The sequence below is a fragment of the Corvus kubaryi genome, unplaced genomic scaffold (assembly GCF_017639235.1).
Source record: "Corvus kubaryi isolate FWS band 111438036 unplaced genomic scaffold, C.kubaryi_AGA036_p1.0 65267, whole genome shotgun sequence".
Classification (NCBI taxonomy): Eukaryota; Metazoa; Chordata; class Aves; order Passeriformes; family Corvidae; genus Corvus; species Corvus kubaryi.
In genome coordinates this window covers 1-17,624 of record NW_024581876.1, presented here as the reverse complement: position 1 = coordinate 17,624, position 17,624 = coordinate 1, and the positions used below count along the sequence as shown (strand labels likewise).

The 17,624-nt window shown below is 38.8% G+C and overlaps 1 protein-coding gene across 1 annotated transcript; it reads right to left on the bottom strand.

Annotated features, from left to right (window-relative positions):
* Positions 1 to 1,137: 1,137 nt before the first annotated feature.
* Positions 1,138 to 17,545, bottom strand: LOC121673173 (signal transducer and activator of transcription 4-like; the record flags this gene model as incomplete). Its single annotated transcript, XM_042046260.1, has 15 exons — positions 1,138 to 2,702; positions 4,793 to 4,901; positions 5,418 to 5,484; positions 6,695 to 6,886; positions 7,309 to 7,445; positions 8,007 to 8,101; positions 8,901 to 8,953; positions 10,313 to 10,448; positions 11,675 to 11,773; positions 12,032 to 12,115; positions 14,594 to 14,638; positions 15,521 to 15,614; positions 15,696 to 15,713; positions 16,503 to 16,562; positions 17,401 to 17,545. Coding segments are annotated over 15 exons (1,361 nt in total), but the record flags the coding sequence as incomplete, so codon positions are not given.
* Between the last annotated feature and the right edge of the window lie 79 nt (positions 17,546 to 17,624).

Below are 17,624 nucleotides of genomic sequence, written 5' to 3'. Positions count from 1 at the left end.
CGGGCGCCGCTAAAATGCAGGCGGCTGAGCGTTAGTTCCCTTCCCTTCCCCTTTCTCGTAAGCCTTGCTCGCAGGGACGCTGTGGCTGTCTCTTGTACCAACGTGGTGTGTTGGGTTTTGTTTGGTGTTTGAAGCCAACAGAGACCGGCCTATTAAGTCCAGGCTTTGCTGCGGGTCTCCAGGGTACTTTGTGCACCCTCCCTCCTCAGATGGAAGAGGCAGGTCCTACTCCATAAAAGAAAGAAATCAGAGGTCCGTTTGGTGAACTTCGTGGCATGAAATACTAGGGAGTAGTGGATATATAAACATGGCTATAGAAAAAACTATGGAAGAAGGTAACTGACCGTTTTTATGTTTTTTAATTAGGACCATTACAGTGATGCACCAAGACAGCACAAAACAATCACATTTTTTTACTTTGCTGTTGCAAAACACAGCAAAAGCACAAACACAGTAGAAGTACTTAAAAGCAGACATTTTGTTTTCTCTGGTAGTATCTGGGCACCCCTTTTTTGTGTTCCCCCCCCCACCCCCCCCCACTATTTTACTAGAGAACCACTTTCGTACTCATAGTGGCATAAGAACAAAATTCTCACTTTTTTTAATGGAAGGAGGGTTGGGCTGTATATATTCATCCTACAGGAAATTATTCCAGTGTTCCTTTAAAACAGTGAAATGATTTCAAGTCATGTGCTTTTCAATGAAATGTTAAGCCTACCCTCTGCAAAAATCTGTTCTGAAGCAATAGCAGAAACTGTCCTGCCAAAACGTGATCCACAATGCTGTTCAGGAACACCAGTTTTATTGGGCTGAAGTTAATACTTGAGAGTTGAAGGGTTGCCTTGCATGGGGAGCAGGGAAGAAGGAGAGAGGAGACTGTTTCTCATACCATATCTGATCTTTTCTTGCTATACTTCTCATGAACTTTAGATGGTCAAAAATATAGGCCATCCCCTGTTTTGTTTGTATTAAGATTGTGAGAAGAGGTTAGAATGGAAAGACATGCAATAGCTGATGTGAGAGGAATGTTTGCTGCTTTAGAAGTCTGTTACTGCTTGTAGCTCAGTTTAAGGTCAACAAAAAGGCAGCAAGACTATTTTTGTTGTGCCTTGAAAAAAATCCACAGAGGTCTGGGTATGCAACTTGAAGCCAAAATCTGATTTTATTCATGCTGGTTATATAAATTACAGATATTACCATGCTATATACAGAATTGCTCTTGTTTTTTATTTTATACACGATGCTTTCTGAACGTATGTGCAACTCGCTTTAAGTCACTCAGGCTAATGAACAGAGATGTGTTGTTTCTTTGAAATCTACTTCTTTGTATCACAAAAATATCCCATTACTCTGCTTCTGCTCACTCGCTTTCAACTAAGGTAAGTAGCATGGGTGAAAGGAGAATTGGAAGTCCAATCCATGTCTTCCTGATTCAAGGAGGTTATGTTTTCATCTCAGATGTCTCATTTATACCTGCCTGAGAAAGCAGTAAGGTGCAAACATTCAAGGACTTGTATTTTAAGCATGCATTAACCAAGTATTCTGCGGGCAAGACTTAGGTCTTGATTGAGCCTGCATTTGTGAAATACAGTGGCCTTGTAGTTGTCTCTTTATTATTCATAAAACCATAACAACAAAACCAAACAACCCAAACTCAGCAGTAAACATGCCTGAAAGAAAAAGAGAGTATTAAAAAATTTACCATTTTTACAAAAACTAGTTGTCCTGCTTATTAAATGAGCCTGTGACAGGCACATAATATCCTGTCATGCAGCACAAATTGCCAGGTGGTCAGCAAATGCTGCAGCTCTTCAGTAACTGTTTTTTAAAACTGCCTCCCTGGTGGCGTTGACCAGTTAGTATCCAAACTGTGTCAGGTCAGGATTTTTTATGTGTAGATTTTCTGACAGTACTTTCTGCCCAAATAGATTTACTTCTGCAACTATTTTGTGAGAGGGGGAAGTTTTACTAACTCTCTCTTCCAGTGGTGAAATGGAGACAGCCTTTTTAACACCACAAGTTTTGTGTCTGCTTCCTTTGTGGAACTCCCTTCTCTCCCCAGCCTTGACTACCCGCCTTCCACAACTTCTGATGCGGCATCAGATAAAAATCTCTGCTGAAGGCAATTCATCTTTGGAGAAAAGCAAACCCCAGACACCTCTGGAACATTCAAAGTCAGGGGAATGAGAATCTTTGCTTTGAAACAGTATCTAAATCAGTGGTCCACAAGATTATGATTAAGCAGAAAGTATTTAACATAATAAATCCTAATTTTTCCAAACATATTAATGTCTTTAGGTATCTTTATACACTGTTTTCAGAAGCAAAACATTTTATTCTTATGCTCTCATATTTACAGCAATTCTATGGAAATTAGTTAAATTAGCATGTAAAACATATCTCTGCTGGCACCCCACTGAAGTCAAATAATTTCCAAGCCAGAAAGAATTTGGTATTTTTTCAGTGACAACAGCAAATCTGACTTGCATAAGGCTATTTGAATTCCTAGGGAGAAAATTCCTTGTTTGTGTGTTATTGATAACAGAAAGATGCCTAAGAATAACAAAATGATTTCCAGGAAAAGCTAGTTTTCAGAGGTGACAGGAAAAAAAAATTATGACTTCTTTAACCCATCCAGTGTTCACATGATTACTAATTTTTCCAGTATGTGAACTTCAGTCAGTGGAGTAAGGAGAACTCAGCTAGAAGAAAAGAAGGAAAAGATTAGTCTCATGGTACTCACAGCTGTTCCTTCAAAAGTAACTGCAGATGAAACCTTCTCTGGCTCAAGGTAACTATAGCCTCACTTTGACAATGTGAGAATCTTGTTTCTAGTTATATATAGAATAGAGGGATACTCTTTAGAAAACACTGTGTGGGAAACAGTTGCAATAGGAATAAGCATAGTATTTCTTTTTATATGAACTTTTGTTGTTGTGGCCTGTGGATATGTATTGCAGGGTTCTTCCTGGAGTCTTGTTGTTTTTGACGGGCAAGGGAAGCTGGATGGGAGGATAGAAGGGAATTCAGCAAGGCTGCAGAAAGTATGCTAAGACTGAGTTAGTGAGTTGCATGATATTTTGTCCTGCTGCAGATTTCACTCTTGTTTTCTGTATCTCACATGGTGCTTTTTTATTGGCATTTCATGGAGAAAAAGTATTGCTTTAATAGTGCAGATTGTGTACTTGCTGTACTTAGCCAGCTCTTCAGCGGGGTAGATTGTTGTGTGAATTTGGGGTGATAAATAAAAAGCCTCCATATTTTCCTCATTTCCGTTTAGGAAGGTAAATAGAATGGAAAAAGCAAGGAAGGAATTCTTTTAAAATCTTCTAGAACTCTTTTTCTCATGAAATTTTTAGCAGAGCTTGAAAACCTTCCTAGTAAGAGCCTATAGAAGTATCACCATCTAGCAGCACTGAACCACTTGTCTTGATACCTTTAAAACCCACATGACTGTATTTAACTTTTGCAGTTTGCCACCAGGCCCTAAACAATGGCCATGGTCACAGCTTATTTTGAAGCTCTGAATAGAGATGGTTTGAGATTTACTGTGCCTGCAAGAAGAAACCAAAAATGTTTGGAGCCTGATGTTAAACAAAAGTGAATCCAACTATTTACTCTGCCGAAACTTCAGGAAAGCAAATGCGTGCATAGTTCAGAAAGGCAGTTGAGGAGGTCAGAACCATTTCCACATGTTATACACCACAATAGAAATGAAAGGTGACATGTCTTGGATTGGGTGGAGTAGGTTTTAATGCAGAATTTTAATTCAAGCTGGTTATTTCATTTTCAGCTAAAGAACTAGTTTGTCACGAGTGCTATTGGAGAAAAAAGTGAAGAATAAAAAGATATTTTGCTCTTGAGCAGTTCTTCAGCTTGATGTATTAAAGAACTCATCTATTTATATGTAAAGTCTAACTGTACTTCCAATCATTGACAGTCAGGAAGGATTCTGGTTTCGTTTTGTTCTGTTTGTGGGTAAGGAAGAGTGTTTACAGAGAGGCATTTAAAGGGGAGTTGGCAGGCTTTTAAATACATAACCATTTTAAGATCATAAATCATTGAATATGCAGAAGGTTAAGGGCTAGTATTTAAAAAGATTTTCTTCTAAAGCTGCTAGAGCCAAACCACTGCTGTGTTTCCTAAGAAAAGCCTGCTGGACAAATCCCCACCCGGCTCATTACTCTAAAGACTCTGAGCCATGATGATTCTGAACACATTTTCTAGTCAATAAGGAAAGGAGGAATTTTTTTTTTAATACAATGTTCACAGAGTATTTTCCTAATCTTTCTATATACTAAGTTAATATTACTTTTCTTTGCTGAAAGTGTTTTAGTTGACTTTTAATTTTGCACTTTGAAACCCCATGTAAAAACTTGCAGCATTAAAAAGTTGTGCAAGTTTGCTGAATGGGAAATTACTGTGTTCCCTGGGCAGCTCCCCTGAGCAAGTCCAGGCCTTTGTGCTGTCTAGAGAGTTAGTATAAATTACATGTATTTGTCAGTGTAAAGCCTTCTTTTGTGCAAGAACTCTGGGATCTTTGTGTTCTGACATTCATGGTTCATTGGCCAGCATGTCAGGTAATTCCAGTGCTTTCAAGATGCTTGCAGTATCCTGCACCATTTAGAATAGGAAATATCTGCACCATTGTTTCAGAATGTAGTGCAGCAATTGAAGAAAGAGCTGTGATTCTTTCACAATTGTGCAAGCAGCATTTTGTTAACCAGCATCTGTGCTGGACACATCCTGTTTGCTTAATATTTACTTACGAATGGGAAAGTTTACAACTTACAGCAGTTTCAATGGCTGTGGGACTCAGGTGTTCTCTCAGAACAGCATAAACGCTTGGAGACATTGGAAGAAGATCTGATGGGGAATGTGGTTCTGTAGAATCATTTAAGCTAAAAAGAAAAAATAAGCAAACAAAAAATATACAAAAATAATCTTAGAAAGAACTTAAATCCCTCTAACTTTATGCATATCAGTGGAGTATGGTGAATGTTTTTTAAGTCTGTTAACCCTGTACTCAGGCTTGCTGGTGGCCCTGCAAACACATGCCAACAACCTTGTATACACTTAAAAATGTAGGAGATAGAATCATGTTTATCCTCTTTTTCCTTGGCCTTAATACCAGCTGCTGGAGAGAAGAAGGAGACAGTGAAAGATAAGTAGATCAGAGTACCATGAAATCTGCATTCACTTTTTACAAATGTTTTGCCACATGAATGGGAAAAGCACCATGCAGGCAAAGTTTTTTATGTCCCTTTCTTGTGTTTAGCAGTCCTTGGCCTTGTGTTTCTATGCCAAACTATTTTCAAATAGTTTGGGGAAGGGAAGCAGGGGAAACTCTGAAATGGGATGTAAATTAAGTAAAAAAAAAACCAGTTGAAGTGTGACACACCTGTGAGGATACTTACATTTTGGAGACTGGGATAAATACAGAAGGAACATAACCTTTGCCTCCTCCATCTGAGGGCTTTGAGACTAGAATAAATAGTAAATAAATTAAATATTGTTGAGTCATTTTATTATCTATTTGAAATTGATTATTTGCTTGAAGTGCTGCAGACAATAATAAATTGAAAAATCCCTGCATAAATAAATAGCCATAAAAGTGAGGAGAATTCCTGAGATTAGTCCTTGAGTTCAGGTCTTAGTCATAGAATTGTCTGTGCTCTCTTGATATGAATCACAATACAATACCACAACCGATGAAAGAGATTTTGTTAGGCCTTCAAAGCAAATACACAATTCTTTAAGTCTGGTACTCTGGGCCTCCACATTTCAGTTCTGCAAATGCTTGGAGCTCTGTCTCTACAGATACAGCTTCAGCAATGTCTTTTGCATGAAATTAAGCATCTATGTAAGATTTTAGAGGATTGGAGCATTAGGCAAAGTCCACTGAGTTAAAATGAAGAGGGAGAAAAAAACCTGTAGCCTCCAAATATTTTTGAGTTGTGTAGGAATTTGAGTTCAAATGGAACTGTAACCCTTGATACTGAAATTTTAAAAGAATGTGTTTTATCTATTAAAAAATTAAGGGTTTGAGGGCTTTCTTTAAGCGAGAATGAATTTGATCTAAAAATGTAACTTGGACAAAAAAGAACGTGGGCCTGAACATATTTGGAACCATCCTTTTTTGCATTTTCCAGTGCAGTTGCCAGGGGTTTTTAGGGACATTGTCTGCCACAATAACTTTGTAATTGTGCAGTGTATTGGGAAAAGGTGGTGCAGATAAATTACCTTTTTTAATGAGGTTCCATTGGATGAAATGAAACAAAGTAGGGCTTCCAAGCTGTTTGGGAAATACTGAGTTTTCTTGAAATTAAAGAAACAGCATGCTACAGTATAACACAACTATGAAGCCGATAAGCAGGATGACTTTTCAGTTTCCTCTCCTTTGAACACCCCAGCACTGAATTTTGTGATGCATCAGTCAGGAAAAAAAAAAAATCAATTTCTTAACTTTTTAGAAATATTTTCATCACCTCTACTGCAACCTCTAAGACTAGGGATGTATTTGCAAAATGAAGCTGTCTAAATGATAGACACATGTTAAAATAGTTCTCTTGAAGATGACTATTAAAGGAGGCATCTTAATCTGTTCTCTCCCTCCTCTCTCTACATTCCTAAAATTGCCTTTTGACTTTGCAGCTGCTGTGCAGAAAGGGTAAATAGAGAAGTGGAGCCCAACCTTCATTTGGCTGACAGCTGTAGTGTTTGCCAAAGGCCTTATCTTTGGGGATATCTGGATACAGGTACTTCAGAGGGTTTTCAGGAACGTTGTCTGCCATAATAACTTTGTAATCGCGCAGTATGTCGGCAAAAGGCAGGGCAGATAAGCGACCTTTGTTATAGGGTTCCACCGAGTGAAATGTTACATCTCCTGCAAAAACACAAAGGCACCATCACCTGTAGATCAGCATCTGCAGCTGGAACACACTTTAGCCTTTCTTTTGAGGTTTACACTTGCATAGGCTTTACCTGTTCTTACCTACGTTAGTATCTTTCAATATATAATTTTGGCATATTTGGAAACAAATCTAAGGTCTGCAGTAAGCAGATACACCTCATAGAGAGCTTTGTTAATATAAAGAACTCAGAGGTGGAATGTCAGAGTTTTGGTTTGTGTTTGAGAAATTGTGACACTTGTATCTTGTCCAAAACCATACTATGACATGATATATGTGAATTTTACTTTCAAACCAAACAAAACGTGACTCCAGTATTGCAGGTATATTGCCGAGTTTGGGTTGGTTTTTGTTTGGTTGGTTTTTTTTGGTTTTTTTTCTTTTAAATTATACTTACCATTTTCTAGCTGATCCACCCAAGTAAAGGTAATTCCACCCAGATTGCTCTCACTAAACCTTAATAAAAATGTTCCTGGTGTCTTGTCTTTCAGCAGAATTCGCTCCTTTTCTTTGCTTACAAATCCCATTATGTACCTGAGGTATAACAGGAAATCATGGGTTTACTTTTGGAAAAAAATACAGACTTCCATCTGGGCAATGTGTAGAATCATAGAAGGGCCTGGGTTGGAAGGGACCTTAAAGTTCACCTGGTTCCAAACCCCCTGCTGTGGACAGGGACATCTTTCACCAGACTGGATTGCCCAGAGCTCTATTCAGCCTGGCCTTGATCTGGCCAGACTTTATACAGGTTTCCAAAATGTGGTTACAAAGCTTTATAAGGCCTAGAGACTGTGACCTAAGCTTTGTGTGATTTACATGTGGAGCATGGCATTGAGCTCAAAGTACTATGAAACTGGTGAAATTTATCCCAGTACTTAACTGCATAGACAGAACTGAAGAACAGATCTAAACCTGCATTTCTAAGGGATTCAGTGTTGTTCCCCTTTGGCAAAAATTTCCAAAAGCTGTAAATGGGAGAAGGGAGAAGTATTAAACTCATTGCAAATACTCCTCTGCATAGCTAAAACTGAGATTAGTGAAGGACAGAGAAAAAGCGGAGAGAGACCAATATACAGCAGTTCCCTTCTTGCTCACCCATCAATCCAAAGAGGAAGAATGTGTTTTTTAATCAAGTCCAGGATTGCTTCAAGCCAAACCCAAAAGGTAAAAGACTTCCCAGGCAAATGCTCCTAACGGTTAAAAACAACCACAAAACACAAACAAAACCAACACACACAAGAAGAGAATCATGAGAGTGATGTTACCCAACGTTCACATGACATAGTTTCTTCTCAGTTTCTTAAGAATAAGCTACTTTGCTCAAGTGAGAATGACAACTTGAGCTGTGGTTTTGAGTAACATTTCTCTTTCAACCTGACATAAAACCAACTGATTTTTAAGATATGCATTGGAAGCACCTCATTTTTCAAGGAAAAAAAAAAAATCACATCTGTTGTTTCTTCCTAGTTAGAAAATCACGTTTGAATGAAATGAAGATGAGAAAGTTGAACTTCCTTCCAAGCTTCTGTTCTTGTTTAAATAATGTAGTTAATGAGAATTAAACGAGCTTACCCTTCTTTATCAATACATTCTCTGTTCCTCATCAAAGTTATTGCATATATTGACTGTCTTGGAATAATTTAGGTCAAAACTGAGCATACAAAAAATAGTACCTATGCTTTACAGAAAATATATTACATGCTTTGATAAGACTTTCAACTGATCATTTACAGAAATATGTTAGGCACACTAAAATGGCAATTTCTGATATCTGTAGCAATATATCTAACTAGATCCCTAATCCCAAGCTTTACGCTTCTGGAAGTGTTATTTTCCTAGTTAAATTTTTACAAGGGATGTGATTGTGCTGAGCTGTAAGTCCCACATATGGCAAATGAGAATCTTATCAGTAGCATCAGGGAAACAGAGATAGGCATGGTTGTGGGTGTTATCAGACATAAGAGTCTAGTTTTACTTTTGGAACAGTACCTTGCAGAACTTTGCCCAGGATAGTTGATAATCATTGTAACTGACTTGTTGCCCTGAAAGAAAAAAAAAGCCCAAATGGTGCATGTATTATTCTGAAGTTATGAAATAGATATAGCTTGATATCTGTATAGGTGGGTGAGGGGAGAAGTACAGTACATACAGACTTGGGGAGGGAGGGATAGGGGCATGCTAAGGGACTGTAGATCTGCTTTTCTGTATTTTTATGAAGCAGGTGATAATTGTAGTTTTGGGAATACTTGCCTAAAGCAGCCCGTGACTTGGTGTCTGCAACTCTACATGCTCAGTTTCAGTTTTTAGCCTAAATGTTACTTCTCAGTTTTCCCCAAGGCCTCTCCCTTCTGGGGCACACTTGGGTCTCAGAGTAGTCAACAGTTCATCTCACTGAGGTTACAGGGCCTCTTTGCTGTGCTGACACCAGTGAAGCATCTCTGGTGAGGTCCCAGAAGTGAACAGACCCACAGGGACAGGTACTTAAAATGAAACAAACCCCAAACCAAACCTCGTAAGCAAGCAAAAATACTTCCTTTGATTTCAGATGTAAGAGATAATTGCTAAGGAAGAAAAGTAACATCACAGTTCAGTGTGACTTTGATGCCCTCTTCCTTCAGTTGAGCAGCCTGGAAGTTGAAAGTTGAATTACTTTGTGATAAGAATAAGCTAATGCCTGCTTTTCTTTAAAGAAAAAAAATGTCATTGTGACATTTTTGACATCAGCCCTGGAAGTGGAGGTCATGACGGGCTGGTTTTGGCTGGGGTAGAGTTCATTTTCTTCACAGTAGCCGGTGTGTTTTGGACTTGTGCTGGAAACAGTGTTGGTAATACAGGGATGTTTTAGTTCTTGCCTAGCAGGGCTTACACACTGTCAAGGTCTTTTCTGCCTCTCACCCCACCCCATGAGCAAAGGGGCTGTGAGTGCTGAGAAGTTGGGAGAGGACATAGCTGGGACAGCTGATCCTAACTGACCAAAAGAATATTCTGCACCATATCATGACATGCTCAAACTAGGGGGAAGGAGGAAGAAGGAGGGGATGTTTGGGATGATTGCATGTGTCTTCCCAAGTAACTCTTACGCATGATGGATCCAGCCCTGATTTCCAGGCTGAACACTTGCCTGCAGATGGGAAGTAGTGAATGAATTCCTAGTTTGCCTTGTGTGCATGTGTGGCTTTTGCTTTACCTGTTAAACTGTCTTTATCTTGACCATGAGTTTTCCTACTTTTACCCTTCCAATTCTCTCCCCATCTCACTCTGGGGGAGTGAGTGAGTGAGTGGCTGTGTGAGGCTTAGTTGCCAGCTGGTGCTAAACCACAACAGGTGCTTAAAGCCCTTACCTGTAGCCATCAAATATAAACCCCAAAGCAAATAAAGTCTGTGTATTTCTACACACTTACCCGTAAGTTTCTCTGCCAGCATGTTGAGCTGTTCGGAATTGAGTCCACGACCTACGTATGATGAAAATTGCCAGCTCAGTACTTCTAAGAGCTGGCTTAAAGTGGCAGCAGGGGGGTTGTTGAAGAAAGACAAATTCTGCAACAGAATGAATGCTTTGTTTAGATAGCAGCCATGAAATATGTATCAGGCTGTAACAGGAGGCTGCAAGTACTTGAGCAGAATCTGGAAGTGTTGAAAGTCAGCTCTGTGTGTGGGGAAGCATTGGGGCAAACATCTGTGGGCCCTCCCACCTGCAGGCACCCAGCAAGGTCCAGTGGGGTGCCTGAGAAGAGTTGTAGGGCGACACTCCTAGAGAGAGCCTAAGTCTCTGTGTGCATCTCGGTTGCTAAAATACCTTGCTATGCTTCTAGTAGTGTCCTGTGTAAAGACAATGAAAATATGCTTAAATCCTGCCTGAAAAATCTAGATATTATCACTATATTTTAATGTTTAGCGCATGGAAACCTTAAACCATTACATACTAATATGGTGATGTGCTGTTGAATCATTTGGCTTATCTTAGTTTTTTCATTTGTTTTTTTTGGATTGTACACACCATGGACATACTGAAGACTGTGCAAAAACTCTTTGGAGTATCACAGAGTGATAATGCAGTCCAGCCTGCTGGTCTGCTGGCCTGCCACCATGGTGGAGTGTCTGACCCTTTCCCTCCTCCGAGTATCCATGTGACTGCATTAATGCCCAGCTGAAAGCCTGAGAGCCATTGACAGCACTGTTCCACAATCTGCAAATACAGTAACAGTGACTGAATCTAAAATATGTGCTGAGACAGCTGGAGCCTTAGAAAGAATGATTCTGCCTTTGCTCAGGGTTAGAGCCACTAGAAGCTGCTACTTAACATTTATAATCTTCTCCACAGAAAGCACAAGTTCCTATAAAATCCGTGGTGGAAAGCAGCACTTAAGTACATTAGAGACTCACCTATATGCCTGCTTTCATGGTTTGGAGTTGTACTGGTAGAATTATCTTCTAACAGCTCTAGTTTTAGTCAGCCACACCCAAGAAAGATAAATTCAAACTACAGAAGTTAGAGAAGTTGTGGAGAAGGGCTGTCACCTTTCCTTAGTTTAAGAACTACTTTAGGCTACAAAAAGGAAAGCTAAGTGTGCATGTGGTTTTATATCTGGAAAGAAAGATAAGGAGGACAAGATTAAAGTGTGATGTTGATAACAGCGTATTGTGAAAAAAAGTAAGGCCAGTTCAAGAGCGAAACACATCTTTTTTATACTTAATGTATTTAGTAACCAAATAACACAAATGTGAAGATGCAGGAAGTTGGTATTTATATACTGAGGACCTACCTGAGGATCGTTGGTTGACAGATTGTACCAAATAATAGAGGCCCAGGCGTTGGGCAGTTGGCTGACATTGGAAATCATCACCACAGGCAAAGAGCTGGTCTGGTAGAGAGAATGAATGCAGTGTGTAAATGCTGCTGAGGAAAGTATTAGTGCTGTGCTGTGCTTTGGTGTTTTAGCCTCTCTTTCTTCCCAAAGCATAGACTTATTTTCCAGAAGTTCTGAAAATCTTGTGGTTACTGCTGAGGGCCTCACCGAGGATAGGCAGACCTGTGGTCTGGCCCAACACAGTTGTTCTTCTATGAACTGCCGGAAAATGCCTTTTACTCTTGCCCCAGAAAATCTGTCTCGAATACTCACTTCCAAATTTATGGTCAATCCGTACAGGCAGACCTGTGTTTCAAAGCTGATGGAGTGCAGTTCCTCGGTCACCATGTGAGGGCCCTGAGGGAGTAAGGAGGTTTTAAAGCTGTGAGTGCACAGTTGGTGTTTTAGTGATCCAGCTGCTGAGGTCACACTTGGAAAGAAAACTCATATCAAATACATAAGCAGAACAGGAAAAAAAGGAAGTGAAGGAAACAATTTGTTTGTTCAACTATAACATTACATTAGTCCAGAAGCTTGGTATTTTTTCTGATGAATCTAAAAAACCCTGAATATTGTTAAAAGAGTACTTCCAAACTTTTAACTTTTTCTAAAATGGTACTTTTAAACACAGATTTGCACACAAGAAGTTAACAGATAATTTTGTGTGTCTGATAAAGGCTGTCTCCAACTTTCCTTTTCCTAAAGTTTCCTTACTGATTGACAATTTGACTTTGAACAGACATGTTCAACTTCAAGGAGAAACAAACTAGAAACAAAGTCAATAGCCACAGCTTTAAAGACAACTAGGCCTTCATCCAGGTTTGCTGTGTGTACTGAGACGGTACTAGTTGAAGGAGTAGAGACCTACATCATTAATCCAAAGTAAATCTGGTATTAAAACCCCAAGCTTTTCTTGGATGGAAAAAAAAATAAAATCTGTTTGTCATCATTGATTGAAGTTTGTAGTACAAGCGTTTGTTGATTACAAACCAGCATAGCTCTGTAAAAATCCAAATCTCTGCCCCTTAGGAAACAGGTCTTTCGAAATACATTTCCATCCCCAGAACTCAAAGCATAAAAATATATTTCTCCTTTTCCTGTTTTCTTTGTTGTTGGTCTTTCCCTCCCCATCATGCGTTTGTTTTGTCGGACTTGTCTTTTAAAAAAAGAAATTAAAAGTTGCAAATCAAAATGCTTTCCTGTATTGAAATATTCTGCTTTCAGTCAATGTAAAATAAAACTATTTCTTGGCAGAGGACCTCGTGGCCTTATCTTTCCCATGGAGCACCTCCTCCAGGATATGTACAAGCCACTGCAATAAAAGACACTGAATAAATGAGGAATTGAGACCACAGGAGATCCTTAGGCATCTGAATAATAAATCTGCCTTGCAAAGGGAAAATCCAGCTTAGACCTGAAGGCTTTTACATGAAACACTCATCCATCAAATGAGCTCAGATGTTTTAATACAGGTTAAATCAATCCAGCTCAACCTGTATTACTGATACAAAGTTGAAAAGGGTTGGTGAAACCACCCTTCTTCCCCTCATTATGATTTTGCAGAAACAAATTTTTCTCATGGAAAAATCGTCTAGGCAAAAAGGTACATCTGCATGAAAGGACAAATCTAAAATAGAGAACTTCCACTTTTTTTAATGAGGCCAATTATGTTTAACTACACTTTTAGCAAACTGAATGTCTTATAACAAACCTAGTTTTGAAAGTATTATAGTTGCTGTTAACAAAGAAAATCCCAACTCTTGTTCTGCTAATAACCACTTTCACAGACTGACTTGACCAAGGAGAGGCTCTGTTTGAGGAAATCAGCAGTGAGCCAGGTCACAGTCCAGTTGTCCTAATTCTCCACAGACCTATGATAGCTTTAGATAGTTTTAAAGGCACAATGTGTGGAAGGGGAGGAAAATGCTGCCAGAAGTAGAGTGCCAGCATTTCTTAACCTACATTTTTGCATTTGCTTGTTGTGATGTCAGTGATTTTGTAAATAGCAAAGTAACTGGGAGGTGAGCCTGGAGTTTCAGTCTTGCTAATCGGGTTGTGAGTTGTTCTGTTCAGAAATGTGTGTGAAACAGGCACAAGTATCTCCTGCTCTAGGTTTTGGTAAAATTCTTCATGTTGATCACACCTTTTACTTTGTACTTAAAGACTACTTCAAATAACTGTTGTGCTTATAAAACTACAGCTATGTGGGCTGTGATATGAGTGATTTTATATATATATATACGTATATATATATATATATATATGTTTTTTTGGGTTTTTTTAGCTTGCTAATTCAACTTTACCCTCAGTTGTTGGTTTTAGCGCTTTCGTGCCATACACAGAGTCACCACGAGAGGGGAACCTACGACCAGGCTGGGATGAGTGTCAGTAAATGAAGCACATTTTTGGTCCTGGATGAGGCAGCAAATCCATTTGATGCAAAAATAATGACATCCTGACTTCAGCTGTGAACCTGGCCAGTAAAACATATATTTAAAGGACCTTTCCTATAGGAAATAATTATTTCATTATTATTTGGTTTGGGTTTTTTTTCCAAAATATAAATGACCAAAAAGGTAACCTTTGAGAGGAATGCACAAATTTGGATTATTACTCTCCACCTTCTATTGTAACTTTTTCAATATACAAACTTAAGGCATGCAATTACAATTTGAGTCATTCCCACCAGTTCTCATTATACTTATACTAACATAATAATTGGATCCTGTACCTAGTACGTATTTCAGAATCTAACAGCTCTTTGATTTAAATAAAATCAAATATGAAATACTTGTGAGAGTAGGCAAAAACAACATGTAAAATAAATGCACAAACCTCATTTCCTTTGCTTCCAGCGCTTGTTTTCATTTCTTTGGGTTGCTGTATAAAGCAAAGCAATATTTATGTGTCAGAGAGACTACAGACAGAAGTACATATAAAGAACATAATTTGTAACCAGGATGTTTTTAGTTATAATAAGATTTTATTTGCAATATACAAATGAAGTCTTCATAAGTCTCTTGACACTACACCTCAAAATTCTATTCAGTGAGGGTCTTTTGATATTTTAAAAGAATTTTTAAGAAACTAAATGAATGTAACAAAGCATTAATTAGGGTGCTTGCCAAGTGTATAACACAAAAAAGCGTTAAAGACCATTGATCTCAATCTCCTTTTGCAAAACTACACCAAGGCACTGCATCTGTGGTTAAGCCCCAAAAATACCACAGGCAAGGGAGTGTTAGTCAGAAAGCAGGACTCACAGGGCTCTCAGAGAAGTCACAGAAGCAGTACTCTAGTCTCTCACAAGGCTGTTATCACAGGCATTAATTTCCGATAGATTTCAAGCATTCAATTCTATTTCCCCTAGAAAATTGTGGTGTGGTTTAGGGTTTTTGTCTGTTTGTTCTGTGTGTTGGGTTTTTCTGTTTGGGTTTTTTTTTGTTGTTGGTTTGGTGTTTTGGGTTTTTTTTTAACCAAACTCAGTTTCTGAGAAGCTTTTTAATTCAGCATGATTAGTCTTTCCTTTTCTGGTGGTAATTGGGGTTTGCTTTGTCATTTCTGTGAAAATATATAGTCTTATTTTATGGAATGGATAAGGTATGGAATGGCATAAAGAGGTTCTAGGAGTAAACTTCCTGTATAAGCAGAAAGAAAATGAGTGTGGCATTGACAGTAATACAGTTCTCCCTCCACAGCTTCCAAAGAATCTTATATTTCTCTACCAGAAGTACACAACAATAAAAAAGCAGTCAAACCTACCAAATGTCGAAATTCTACTGACAGGCTTCCATTTGCAGACTCATCCATGTTCATGGCTTTCACGTGCGTTCCACACAGAACGAACCTCCGGTTACTGGGGAGGACATTTCACTTATGTACTCAAATACCATTGTATTGGAAAAATTTAATAAATGTGGTACTTTTATTGTCTTACCTTACAGTTGAAACATTCCTAGAAGAGAAGAGGGGTGGGGGAGAGGAAACAGATTGTGAATCAGTAAATATGTAAGCCATGACTTGTACTGAGAAGCATATCTCAGATGGTAGATTTTGCCTGGTCGAAGTTGGTTTGCATTGACAACACAACTACAGTTTTTAAACTGAAGAACTGAAATTCATACTGTCCATTTAGAGTTTTGCATCTGGCCATATGTAGGCAGTGTATTTTATCTTGCTCTTTATTATCAGACAGTACGCGGCTTTTTAGAGAAACAGCCCTGGCTTCTCTCTTGCTCCCTCCTCACTAGGTGTTTTCCTTCTTTCTTGTAGGCCAACATGCAGTAGGTCCATGCAGTCAAGGTGTTTTTTAGGGGCTTGCAGAAGCACAACAAGCAGAAAGAGGGAGGTAGCTGTACTGAGGGCTGGGGATGGAGCATGGTGAGAGCGGAGGTATTTCAAACCTAACTATCCCATAAATGCAACACAGTTTGATTTCAAGTTTTTGTGTGATGCTGCTGTATCACACAATGATGAATTTTTTCTAAGTCTTGAGACAAATCTTAAATGGATTTCTTGCCTCCAATTTGAAAACATCAATTAGACTTAACAGCTTTGTTTTAAAAAAAGACATCATCCACATAAAAAGGAAGTGTTACTCTGATCTTTTAACTGGTGGGGGGTTTTAATTTTTTTTTTCTTTTCCTTTTAAAAGCAGTTTTATAATCAGATAGGGTAGCCACTGAAAAAAACTGTGTTGTCTCTGTAGGGAGAAAGAGAATATCTTCACTTTTAAGTTTCTTACTTGTCAATAGTTGCTTTCACTCTGATCTGGTAGTTCAGCTCTGGCAATTTAATTAGCAACCTTCAAAACAGAAAATGAGAGAGTGAATATTAACAGAATAAATGTCTCACCAGAAAACACCAGACTAGTTGCTCCAGATTCAAGTATCAGAAATTATTATAATCTGAAAACAGATTAGGCACCTAGGATTATAACACAATTTACAGGGTTTGAATACTGAGAAAGAGGAGCTGGGCTGTACTGGTGGTGGGTGCCCTACCCTCCCTCTAAGTGTGTGGAAAAGTTAGCATGTGTTTCAGGGAATGTCTGGAGAGACACCAAAGTAGTAATAATTAGGAGATGGATTTGTATGATCTCTAACTGCACCACAGATTGTGTGTGGGCTTTCCTTCATGTACCTTTTCTCACCCCCAACCCTCCATGCACTTTGTGCTGCAAGGTGGAAATGAAATGAGAGTTCCTCTCCAATTTTTGTTCTTTCACAAAGTCAGGCAAGGAGCTACTGGGAGAGAAATAACTTGTCTCTGATTCACCAGAGACCCCCAAAATGCAGCAGTTTCTCTTTCCTCTGTGTATTCTCTGAGTATTCTGATTTTGGCTTGTATGATATGGATCATTATTTATTCAGTTTGTAAAGTCATTAGAACAAGAATTCAATGCATACAGAACCCTGAAGGTGCCACCTTTAGCCACAATGTGCCTTTCTTCCTCATGTTTTACTCTTTGCTGCCACTTGTTCTGCATGACAGATTCTGTGGACTTCATATCCCCATTCCAGAAAATCTCCCTGCAGTTGAAAGGATCCTTAACACAAGTTGGTCTGCTTTGCTTTCTAGATTCTCCTAGGATAAAATACTGTACAAAAATGAAGGACTTTATATCAGATTTTTTCCCTTACCTTAATTTAACAGTGAACTGTATTAAAGTTTTGAGAACCATTGGCCTCTGGGGATGTGTTGGCATGCAGGGCTGCCTTTCAACCACGAAGGAGCTGTGTGAGGAGTGAAACAAATGTATTTTTAGGAATGTGTATGAACAAACAGCTGGGTTTTTTTAGGGGGGAGGGGGGGGGCCCAATGGGGCTAGTATCTCTTAAAGACTTATTTCTCTACAGATTCTGAA